This window comes from Oxyura jamaicensis, chromosome 4, assembly GCF_011077185.1.
Source record: "Oxyura jamaicensis isolate SHBP4307 breed ruddy duck chromosome 4, BPBGC_Ojam_1.0, whole genome shotgun sequence".
Classification (NCBI taxonomy): Eukaryota; Metazoa; Chordata; class Aves; order Anseriformes; family Anatidae; genus Oxyura; species Oxyura jamaicensis.
Genome location: NC_048896.1, coordinates 66,318,410 through 66,331,096, shown reverse-complemented (window position 1 = coordinate 66,331,096; position 12,687 = coordinate 66,318,410). Strand labels below are relative to the sequence as shown.

The 12,687-nt window shown below is 46.3% G+C and overlaps 1 protein-coding gene across 5 annotated transcripts in view; it reads right to left on the bottom strand.

Annotated features, from left to right (window-relative positions):
• The window catches only part of USO1 (USO1 vesicle transport factor), a 33,389-nt gene extending 21,806 nt beyond the window's left edge, over nt 1–11,583 (bottom strand). For 2 of the 5 annotated variants that reach the window (XM_035326147.1, XM_035326148.1), the window contains exons 1-5: nt 11,423–11,583; nt 11,258–11,344; nt 11,117–11,181; nt 4,857–4,936; nt 3,331–3,342 (exon numbers count right to left, since the gene is read on the bottom strand). In XM_035326147.1, the coding sequence (XP_035182038.1) occupies nt 3,331–3,342; nt 4,857–4,936; nt 11,117–11,181; nt 11,258–11,344; nt 11,423–11,488 (310 nt within the window). In that variant the 5' untranslated portion in view covers nt 11,489–11,583. The remainder of the gene's footprint in view (nt 1–3,330; nt 3,343–4,856; nt 4,937–11,116; nt 11,182–11,257; nt 11,345–11,422) is intronic. The other 3 variants (XM_035326150.1, XM_035326149.1, XM_035326151.1) reach the window with 3 other exon arrangements.
• Between the last annotated feature and the right edge of the window lie 1,104 nt (nt 11,584–12,687).

Genomic DNA, 12,687 nt, shown 5'->3' with positions numbered 1-12,687 from the left:
GCACAAAAAAAAAAAAAAACACAGCAGCTTAGGCTAATCTAAACAATTTTTATTGAGAGCTATTTTAAAATCAAGGAAGGAACTAAAAATCTACCAAACAGAAACCTAATCCAGTATAAATATAAAAAAAATCCTCTTCCCACTGATCCACATTCACAGTTCTCAGACCAACAGTCACCTGTTTCAGATAAAACCAAACAATTCTATGGGACCAGATCAGACATAGGAAGAGCCCTTGCAGCATAGGAGGAGCAGAAAGACTCAGTGTTTCCACAAAGCTCAACTAAACTGGTACAGGATTCTTCACCTTTCACCTTTTTGCAAGTATCATGTATATTTCATGCCAAGAAGCTTCAAAAGAGAGTAGTGGAGTAAGTAAGCCCCAGAATCACAGAAGGACAAGGCTAGAAGGGACCTCTGAAGATCATCTACTCCAAACCATCTAAAGCTAAACGATCCAAGCACCTCAGTTACTTATTTTGACACAGCAGTTAGACAAGACTTAAACATCAGGAAGAGAGAATAATTGTGAAAGAGGTAAGTATCAAAACCTCCCAGCCTTGGCATCTAAATTAATTCCTCAAAGAACATCAAGTGTCATTCCATTTACTCTCCAGTTGTGCAGAATCAATGTAGTGGATCAATTCAGTCTTAGAGAATTATTTAATCATTGTTGCATAAATGGATAAGTAAAAGTATCCCACAATACAATAGGAAATATGCAAACTACATCTCTGCCCCACTGCTGGTTTTCCAGTCTGAGTGGCAACTTACAAAACTATCTCACAAAACCATCTTATTTAGGCACCACTGGTTGGCACAGTTAATGAACTTCCACTGACAAATTCAGGAACAATTTTAACTCAAAGGTAGCTTCAGATTGTTTTCATTTTGGACATGAGGAGAAGGTATTTTCAGCTCCAATACAGTTTCTGGGACTGGAGCTTTTCAGCCAAGGTAGTTGAGCAACCTAGCAGTAGTCCAAATCCAGTCCCACTCAAGAGGGATGGGAATTCAGTTCTGTGACACCTGTGGCCACCTCTAAGAAATCAGTATCCCATTGAGTTGAAGAATCACATCGGTTCCTTCCTCAGTTGTGTTTCTATGAGGTTTCTCAAAGCAACGTAACAAGCCAAGGGGCTAAATGCACATTAGTCAGCCACAGGGGGAGCAACACAACACAGCCACTCATATTCCCAGCTCTGGCTGAACACTCTTCTCCCTACAAAGCGGCTCTCCCCACACATCTCCTGAACGATTTCCTTCGTTGTTCCTCCTTTCTCCGTAACCTCAAAGCAACTCCTGTCCTGCAGAGCATGCTGCCATCAGCCCTGTCTCTGTCCCATGTGCCAGGCAGCCCGTACATCAGGTAACGCCTGCAGCAAAAGCACTGCCACTCATCTTCTAAACCAGGTTACCTTACCAACCACACACATGCATTCAGCGCTGCAACACCATCTCATGCCAGCTGATGAAACCACAGGCACAAGAATGGCTAGAAGCAAAAAGCACGGGAATAAAAAAAAAAAAAAAACAAACACAGTAAAGCCACAATTTCTGACCAAATCTAAGTGTCTGATTTGGGTAATGGAAGGCAAAGCAAGGATTTTTTTTTCCTTTCACTTCAACTATAAGATTCACAGCCACCAACTGCTGGCAACCAAGCACCTATAAATAGGGTCAAAGACCACAAATAATCTTGAAACTCTGTACCTTGTTAGGGGCACACCAAAACACAGAAATCAAAGGACTATCTATTTTCTTGGACTGGCGCCAAGAAAAAAATAATTCAGTCAAGCCAATTTCCTCTAAGTTGAAACTGTTCTTTACCATTACACATTGCAAGCTGAGTTTATTGTAACATCTATTCTTAAGGATTTCAGTACAGTTAAGAGGCCTTTTTTTGTGGCCTTAAGAGTAATCAGACTGAAGCTGATCATTCCTTTAACATAGTCTAGTTATAATCCTCCCAATGAGGCTGAGATTTACACGAGGGACAGAGAAGCAGCACCAATCTGCTGCAAATTTTTAAGAGGACAAACTATGAAATACAGAAGGTAGCAAAAGAGAAGACAAACCACATGCAAGAGTAACTCTAGCCCTGACATCTAGCAAAATGCAAGTACATCTGATACAGCCCTCTCTGAATAGGAGGGGGCTTATCAAGTCTGGGCCACTCCCACAGTGCATGAATAAAAAAAAAAAACAACACAACAGGCAAACCAAATCCACACGAGTGCAGTTGCCAAACTTGCTAACATAGAGTAGGGCAACTGAGCTGAGGAATCATATATGGATTGTGCACACTGTAGCTTGCTGCAAACAAAGCAAAGCATAAACCTGAACTTTTTTTTTCCCCTTTATTTAAAATACAGGCTTAGATGAAAATATTCCACTTGGAATTTGCCAGTCTGTGACTGCTCATCTCCTCCTCCAGCCACGCTCAGCTACAAATAGGAAGAGTTTGAACTCAATTCTTGCTAATCCCAACCCTCATCCCTGCACAAGTTCTGGGTGCTAAGGCAAGAAGAAAAAAGAACAGCAGTCATCAGTATACACAACTTACGCAGCCTCTTACTAGCTTGCCAGAGATCTACTTTTAATCCAAAAGCTTGGTTCTAGTTCAGCATGTTTTTGATTCTTCTAAGAAAAGGACAAATTAAATAATTAAAGTGAGCGGATGGGGGGAGCAGTGCTTGTTTTTTAAGCTCTTGCTGTTTCCAGAATTATACCTAAAATTGCTCTTAAAAATCTACATGGATGTGGCTCAAATGAGAACAGTTTCCATTTTTTAAGGTTATCTTTTAAAGATGCACCAATATCCAGCACTATCAATTAGAATTTAATCTTTAAATCAACACATGAAGTGCATTTTACTAAAAGTTGAAGAAATAAAAAAGAATAAGTGTTAGTGGTGAACTTATGGCAGAGGTGAACACTATTTTTAACATGCATCGCTTAAAAGAGACACTGTGAAGGATTTGTGTCAAACTTCAGGGCTTCTTGAAAACACAATACTCTGCACACCCTTCTTCCCATTCAAACCCTACCAGAACTGAGGCTGCACTTCCATGACATCCCAGACAAGAATTTATTATTACTATCTCAACAAGTCTGCCAGCATTCAACATGCCCAGATCACATGAAATAGTACATTGGGAAGCCGCTTCAGCTCCAAAGCAAATTTGTACTTCAGAGCAGAACACAAAATGCACTCAACTTTAATACAAGTCTTTACAGTGTCCTTTTTAAACAGCAGAGTGTGTTACAGGTGTGAGTAGCAACTACATCTATCAAGTGCCATATTTATACAAGTAAAAGGGTTTTTACCTTCAGAATCATCTGTCAATGCAGATCAAAGAAAAAGAGAAAGAGAAAGGTTCACAAGTTGAATAGTTTTTCAAACAGCACAACCAATAGTAGCATAAGCTCAGATTTCCAAGGCAGCCATCCTCATTTCTGTGGCAAACCACTCACTCCTTCAGGCAGCTGTACAGAACCACCCTGTACCCTTTGCAACACTCATCATCCCATGTACATAACTCAAATTTGACAATTCTTTGCTCTTAAGACTGCTACTAACATTCTTCATGAGTCAAGAATGAAGGCAACTAACCACGAACAGGGAAAAGAAGGGCAAGTAAAGCTAACTGCCAACTTCAGAGAAAGTTAAGAGTAATGCATCACAAAAAGGATTTCAGCTTACAGAACTCTTGCAGCCTCCTCAGGTAAGAGACAAAACATTGCTGGAGGTACCTCAGAAGGACATAATGTGATGCAAATATACTGGCAGAAATGCATACATATTGGACAATCCTCACCTACTTCCCAACAGGGTATTTGTCACTTGCTAAGGGAGGAAACGCACACAAGCTCAGCACCTGATGTTGTTCCCTGATGGAAGCCTCCTCCCAAGCTAGCACTTGCACAGCCCTCAGCCAGACCCTATCGTTATTTTCGGACATGTCCGTGAGCCTAAAGATGAGGGAGCTTGGATCATCCTGCCCTCAGCACCATTCAAGAGCCTGAACCCGTTATGGTCAGCGGCTATTCTGCTTGCCAGAACATCCAGCTCCCTTGGATCCAGCGCATCTATTCAATTTTAACACCATTCTTGCTCAAGCCTAATTTGGGTTACTACTGTCATTTTCGTCAGAGTACCAAAGTTTTTGTAAAATAAGGAGTTACTTTTCATGGCTGTTTTCATTTCATTGGCCTTTCAGACCAGATTTGGTGGCTGACCAACAAATAAAATAAAGGCTGGATGGGCAGCAACCACAAAATATCAAAGCATTGGCTAACTGTGTAGGCCTAGTCAGTCTATGTGCTGCCCTTACCTTTAAGGTACTAGAATAATGAGCATCAGAAAATAAGTTCCACAACATAACTGTCAACTGTGTTTCTAAGTCTAATTATCTTGGAAAGTCTTTTCATGAAATACCATAACAGGGCTGGCAAGCAAGATTTTGACACTTACTATAACCACCTTATCAAAGGTATCTGAGACTTCATCTCTCGGTATCGTTAAGTCCTCAGAAAGAAGAGTCCTATTTGACAGTAACACTGCAAACTGTCCTTTACCAATAGCAGAGAATGACCTGGCGATATTTACAAACTAGAAAAAATACAGCCTGGGTGCTGTTCACATAACATTGATTCTAAGATCAGCAAGAGATCCAGTATTACTTTAGTGCAAGCTGCATCAACAGATTTTCTTCACATTGTCTTAACAGCTATGCGATAACAAAGCAGGTCTACATGTAGGTAAACTGGATATTGTTACTGTTCATAACTTGAACCAAATCAGCAAGGAAAGCACCCCCAAGTTAATACAACTATAACCATCAAGAGCTTACCTTGTTCTTCCTCTTCCAGGTCATTCGATATTACATTGTAGAGAGTGTCCAAAGCATAGCCAATTATTTCAGAATCTGAACTGCGAATAAAAGAACCACTTTGCTTTAATGACTTATTTATTTGCAACTTCTCTTATAATTTCTTGTTTACAATGTTGGTTTTCATTGCTGTAGGCAATGAAAATAAAGGCAGTTGCCTTTACAGCAGTATTGCAAGAGAGAATTGACGTGGATGGGTACTGTATAATGCCATGTTTTTACCAACCATGAGCTGCCCAGTCCCACAAATGGAGTCAAACTCCCTTTGCCCGTTCCAATCCCTGAGGTGGCCACATCCACAAAGTCTGGTGACACAAGACAACCACAGGAAGCTTCATAGTGAGCACGTCTCATATCTCCTGAGTCACCCCTTCCAACCTGCTCCTCCAGTGTGCCAGGAGAAACCCCGGGTAGGGACTCGGCTCCCTTGACAGCACGTCACCCAGAGGAGCTGCAGACAAGCTTCAGCGCCATCGCAAGAAGACCCTCCCCACCACACTGTCAGCAAGAACCAGGGGCCAAACAATCTCCACTCGAATGCAGTCCCAGGGTCACTGACTCACCAGACCCAGTTATTAGTTCTCAAACTTCTAACGCTCCAAGGAAGCTGCTGGGCTGCCTATCTAACCCCCAGGCATCAGTTCACCCACTTACACCAACATGCTTTTCCTTCTAAGCTCTGCTTTAACAGGGACTTACATTTCCTTCTTTACAAAGCCTGAACTATCCTTAAATCCTCTGCTGAAACAAACACACAGTGCAAGAATTTGGTGGCAAAAGCACCATGTAACCCTTTTTGGTTAAGAAGCACCACCACACATAAAGGAGGGAACCTCAGAGAACGTAAGGACAAACCTAGCAGCTATTTTCACGTCTTGGCCAAGCATTGGAAGAGCACGCTGTCAAAACTAAGATCTCTCATTCAAACTTTTAAGCCTTTGCTTTCACTAATCTCCAAGGTATACAAAGTGAGGATTCCACACCACTGAGGATTCATTCATATTTCAGGAAGCTACCAGGCCAGTTCACAGCAAACCCTCAGAACAACCTGTCCAACCAGCAGCATTAAGAGCCAAGCCCTAATTGAGGCCAGCTACCTCTGCTAGACCACTAATTAAAGATGACAAACTTACAGCTGCTATTACAGCCAAAAAGCAGAGCTGCCTTAAGGTGATCCACCAGGCTTGAGAAGACAGAATGGAGCAACCCACCCCTACCTTTCTTGCATCACTACAGCAAGGACTTGAGTAGGCTCTCAGAGCAACAACTTACCTCCCTTTATATGACACACTAAATCCAAAACTAGCAGTTATCACAGCTCAGCATAGTTTGTCCCTTCACATTGGGTTTTGAGTTGAATCCTTGCCCTGCTTGTTGTCCTAGGCGGACACGTGCACTTTTTTTTCCCCCCTCAGTGTCACACAACTCACCACCTGTGTTTAAGCTGTGTTGTAATGGAAGCAACAGCTACAAAAATCTGCTGAAATCTAAGTCAAAACAAATAAGCTTTTAGTCTATGTAAACCTTCCCATCCTGCAAGTATGATCAGACTTCCCAACTGCATGTTTCCCCCTTTACCTTTAATGTAATTTTAGTTCAACACAGTATTACAAAGCCTGTGGTTTCCTTTTCATCTAACTGAAACAATTCTACATCTGAAAAACACATAAAAGTGACTTCCTGGAGACTTAGGGGAAAAAAAAAAAAAATCTCAGCCTTGCTTTTCCTTTCCTCTCCCAGGAAATTCAGAGCTGCTACAAAAGAATAACCAAATTTGATGTGCATATGGAAAAAGCTGGCCTTGTTTTTCTTGTTGAAAGAAGAACACATCACAAAATGAGGACAGCAGCACCATATCTTTGCGATTCACTGCCTTGCTTCCATCTGGTCTTCATCACACACAACAGTATTTTCTTGATTATTCTGTTCAGACTGAAGCTGTGCAATTTTTGCTCTGTAGTGAAAGTCTTCAGCCAAGAAAAAGATTTCCAGTCTCTCACACATCCATAAAAGATGCAGTCTTTCTGAAATGCAACAATTCAGCGTAAGCCACCTGGGGCATCCTCCTGCTGCTAGTGGTGCTTTTATGTGGCATTCAACCAAAATGGCAAGTCAGCACTCCCTGAGTTCACAAACAATAGCAGAGAAGAGTCATATGGAAGTGAAAGTATTCATATATTGTGCTGCCTAGGTAGGGCGCCTTAAAAAGCTTTTACCTCCTCTTCCAAGCATGATCTATCCTGTCAAGTAAAGTATGAAATAGCTGAGTGTTTCTATCATGTCACCAATGATAGCACACCTGGAAAGGAAGGCATTTTTTTTTTTTTTTTAACCCTGAAAACTCAGCTCATGGAAGAATGATCAAAGGACTAACAAGCAACATTACCTCTTACAAAAGCTTTAATTAAAAGCATAACACAACTCTGAACACTTGGAAATACGAGTACAAAGCAACTGAAGTCTGTACCTTAAGCAAATAAATTCCATCTCTTGGGTTCATATTAGGTTTTTAACTGCTACAATTGCCACAAGTAAATTTTAAAATTCTTATTTTATATAAATAGAATAAAACGAGTCTAAGATCAAGTCAATTTTTTGCTCTTCTGCCTTCCTCCACATCAACAGTTAAGTGGTGCTACAGCCCATGCCAGGCTTTTTTCAAAATAATCCCTGGTGGGATGTGGCAACATCCAGACAGCCAGCAAGGAGAAGGAAAGGTCCTCCAGTAGATCACAGTTCCTTCTTCATATTACAAAATGAACATATGGCCAAAGAACACTGGTTTGTTTAAGAGTGTGGAACATTTTAAGGCTGATTCAGGAGTGTTTTCAGGCAGCAGGATGGCTGATATGCATAGCTGAAAACCTAGTGAAAGAAGTCAGTTTCCTATAGAGCAAGTTTCAACAGTTGTATCTCAGCCCAGGCAAGGGATGGAGCTTAAGGCAATCTACAAGGAAATGGTGTAACAGGTAGTGAGTGCATCTTGTCCACTTAAAAAAAGGAGTTGATTTCTATCCCAGATAAATGCTGAAAAAAAAAAAAAAAAGGAAGCTGACAGAAGCAACCATGAAAGATCTGAAGTGGACTAAGAAAAGGAAGAAAGAAGTACCCAGCACTCCCACACAGCCATGCAAACCAGGACCTTTTCCTAAGGGAATTAGGAGATGAAGCTGTAAATCTTTTTCTTACTTTTCCTTCCCTATCAACTTCACAATGAGGAACACAGGCGCATGACTTGCAGTTGAACAGAGCTAAAATGCAACTGACAAGGCCATGAGCAGCACAGAGATGAGGCAGATGCTCACAGAAAAACTGCTACATAGCTGGTGCAGTCCATGTGCTTATCACATCAAGTTTCAGGGGAAGGAGCAATTGATCCACCACAACCAAGAGATGCACTGGAGATGAAATATGTTCCTGCCTTTACTCCAGCTCTACACAAATAACAGTTCACTGCTGTGCTGCCATACCTGACTGAAAAGTTCTTTAATCCAAATACCTTTTCCATTAGATCACAATTGCACAGTGAGCTTGTTTGCATTAGGAAAAAATCATTTCTTATCAGAAATGTTGCTTCAGTTTTTCCATACTGCTGTTATGCACTCCAGAAAGGCAGACTCCACTGTTTCAGTGACCCCTGCCTGTTGCTGGCTCCTTCCCCCAAATTCCTTCCATGCAAACACCCCACCCCTGCAAAAAAGACCAGGGAAGAATTAAAAAAGAGCCTCAGCTGATAAAACTCAAGGAAGACCCACTTCTACTCAACTAAAAACTAAGAGGAAAATCCCATGGGCTAGGATCATATTTTGATGCAAGAAAAACATAGCAGCTGCAGGCATACATCTGAGACAACTGGCCTATCAGTAACATCTCCTGGAAGGCAGGCAACAGCCATCAGCAGCTTCCCGGCAAATAACCTGCACCTCCGGAGCTCCCTCACCAATCTTCAGGGCAACCTAATGATTGCTGAAAAAGCACACCCTTCTACAGCTAAGCAACAGAGGGAAAAAGAAAGGAATAGAAGATTCAGCATACTGTTTTCCCTGCTCCTTTCATATTACTCATCATATTTCTAGACCTTCTGTAAACTTGAACTTCACAGCAGCCAGTCAAGGTACAGGACCAGCATGTGCGAGTGAGTTACATCAATGCAGTGACATGTGAGAGGGCCATTTGAGTCAATCACAGACTTCCGTTTTCTGACAAGTTGGCTTGCTTCTTAAAAAATCTCAAACAGCTGCAATGAAAAAAAAAAAAAAGAAAAAAAGAAACCTGAGGAGGCCAGGAGGAAGAAATGGGCATTTTTCACTTCTGCAGAAAGCTTCAGGGCAGCTCAAGTGGGCACTGCAAAGGTCCATCACGGATCACACCCAGGGGTGGCCCCTCACGTGGGGATGACAGCATGCCAGCTGTCCCCCACAAGACACCACCCAGACAGCTGAGCCTGCAGCTCATTTATCAACCTTCCGTGCAGATCAGCTGGCAGCCACTTGTGTTCCCACAGCAAGAGCCCTCAAAGCCTCTGCTCTACTATCACTGCTACCTAACAGTGCGCTCACACCGCCTGAGCACACACCATCAACACACAGCCTATAGCCATATCTCTAAAACAAGCCACAGCATACAGGCCAGCTGATGCACCCCTCCACTAACATCATGCCATAGGAAATTAATCTAGGAACTTTTTGTGGAAGCCAGTATTTTTTCATCTAAAGACCCAAGACATAAAGATGTACCTACTGGTTTTTGAGCTGCTGAGTCACACAATGCACCTGAACAGAGCTCCAGCACACACGAATTCTGAAGGGGCAAGTGGAGGTGAAAAAAGCCCAGAAAAGCTCCAAGTTGATACCCAGCCAAGTTCTCTTTTAGCATCTCAAAGGAAAGATCAGTGGAGCCCCACCCCCCTTCTCCAAGTTCAAATCTGGCCTGAACAGCAGATAAGTGGATGAACCAGGCTCCTTGACCTCATTTTTTTAAGGGCTTCCCCTTGGGGTGACTGTTGCTCCTGCTACCTCCCTTGTACTGTTGCCATCATTTAAGCTGCATATAGCCCACATGTGCAGTTTTAACTCTAGCATGGACTTGTTTAGACAGCAGCCCCAAACCTTCCCCACAACCTTCCTCGTAAGCGGGGCCAGCAGCAGCCTTCGGGTGAGCATGAAAGGCTTTCAAGTCCTGTATACTTAAGCAAAGGAACATGCCACTGTCACTTAGATCCCTGAGGCCTCCTTCTAGACCCTGAATCGCTGCTTAATTCTTGTCTTGACATCAGAAGACACTGCTGCTTCTGGCGTGTGGGCACGCACACATCCCACATATCCCTTCTGACTACCTTTTTTTGTTTTAAAAGAAAGAAGTTTTACATTCAAGCCCAGACTGAAAGCATGTTACAATACACCTGCCTAAGAGCCGGGAGCACGCAGGGTTTGAGGGTTAATCAGAGCCCTGCCAACAGCTTTGAAGTTGCAACACGCGCCTGCTATCAGTGCAAGCAACTGCAGAAAGAAAACACAGCCAAGATAACCAAGTTCTATATTGCATAAACGCTATATTCTAATCCTTCTAAAGCACTGAGACTAGCACTGTAACAGCAGATCATTTAACATGATGGGGGGGGGCACATCTATTTGAACCCTTCAAAAAATATTCCCAGTGACAAAACTCCTCTACTCATTCATTTAACAACATACACATAGTCCAAAAAACACATTTGCTAACTTTGTTAATTTACTCTTAACTCCACCCACTTCACTTTTTGTCAAATCTCACATCGATGCGATTTGTTTCAAAAGCTTTTTAATTAATACTGTAGTTTTGGATTCACCATTCACTAATTCCACCTGTAGCAGAAACTGGGCACTCAGAAGCACAAAAGTGCATCTTATACAGAATGGCTAAGGTTAGCAGCGACCTCTGAAGATCATCTGGTCCAACCGAGTATGATCGCCTACAGAACGTGATGCAGGATGGCCTCCAGGTGGGTCCTGAATGTCGCCGAAGAAGACTCCACGCCCTCTCTGGGCAAGCAACTGCAGCGCTGTCACCTCCCAGGACTTCAGGTGGGACAGCTGACTCTAGAGCCCTCCTGCTGCCCACCCCAAGCACGCCCTGCCGGCGCCTTCCCGCACCAGACGTTTCCCCTCACGGAGAGCCGCCCGAAGCCCAGCTCCCGCCGTGGTTTCAGGCCGTTCCCCCGCCGGGCAGGCCGCGGCGCTTACCGGTCGGTCTGCAGGACGCGCACGAGGTGCTCCATGGCCTGGATGCCGACCTCCAGCCGGTATTTCTGCGGGACACAACGAGCCGTCAGCCCCCGCCCGGCACGGCGCGCCCCCGGCCCGCCCGGCCCCGCCGCCACTCGCCTTGGACAGCGACTTGAGGGCGCGCACGGCGTCCCGCCGGTCGTCCAGCAGCGTGGAGGAGGCCACCCGGTCGCACAGCTTCTGGATCTGCGAGAACGAGGGGACACCGTCACCGCACCGCCACCGCACCGCCGCGGCACCGCACCCCGGCCCTCCCCGCCTCACCGTCTCGGCGCCCGACGGCTGCGGCCCGGCGCTGGGGCCGCCCATGACGCCCCGCAAGAAGTTCATGGCCCCGCCGCGCCGCCGGCCCCGGCCCGCCCGATCTGCTCTCGGCCCCGGCCCCGGCCCCGCCGCCGCCCCCTCCACGGAAGCAGCCGCCGCGCCTGCGCCGCGACGTGGCGCAGACGTGGCCGGCGGAGGGCGGTGTCGCGCCCGGGGTGGGCGGGATCTGTCGGTGTCCGGGGGCCCCCCCCCCCCCCCCCCCCCCCCCTCCGCCGCGGGGAGCCCAGTGCTGCGCGGCCGTGCCCCGGGCGGGGGTGCGGACGGTCCACGCCGTGAGGTTCCCCTGCTAACGAAGCAGGAAAGCGGCCGTGGCAGCAGTGCAACAGCCAGGGCGAGAGAAGTCCCAGGGCGTGCCCAGCGCCGGCAGCCCTGGGGGCAGGAGCTGGCCTGGAGCTGCCTCGCCGTGCCCCACACCGCTTCCCTCCTGCCCCTTCCCCGCGGGGGGGGCGGCTCGGCAAAACGGAGCTGGGACCGGCGCGTTTCCAGCCACGAACTTCTCAAATTTCTGACTTAGTTTTTGAATTCCTGGAGCGCTAGATCAGTCGGTTGCCTATTAGTAAGAAAAGAGGTTGAAAAGGGAGAGAAAAAGAGAAACGATAAGAATGCGAGAAGTTTCCCTACCTAGAGGTTGAGAGGAAAAAAACAGAAATGATAAGAACACCAGAGGTTTCCCTGACTAAAACGCTTCTGGATGCCACAGAGGTTAACAAACGACCCGTCCCTTCCCCGCGGACGAACGGAACGGACGAGGGATGCTCAGGCTGGACGTGAGGCGATGCTGTCCCCTGCCAAGCCAGGGAAGGCGCGTTCGGCACCGCACACCGAACCCTGCATTTTAACGTTTCCCCCCCTCACAGCGCCGCCTCGGGGAGCGCTGCTGGAGGTACCGGGACTCCAGCCCCACGGCCTCGATGGGACGGGGAGCGCCGGCACGGGGCAACCCGTCAGCCTCCGAGGCGGCCGTAAATTCACAGTAACGGGAAAACAGATCGATAAAACTCGGGGGGCGCCGTGCGGGGGGGCGCTGCGGGGAAGGGGCCGCAACCGCCAACGGCCGCCCTCGCTCCCGCCAACGGCCGCTCCCCCCTCCCCATAGGTCTCTACGTCACCGCCGGGGATTGGCGGGGCCGGGCCGCGCGGCGCACGCGCGGCCGCCTCCTCCCCTCCGGTGACGCACGCGCGCAGCGCCCAGGCCCGCGCGCACG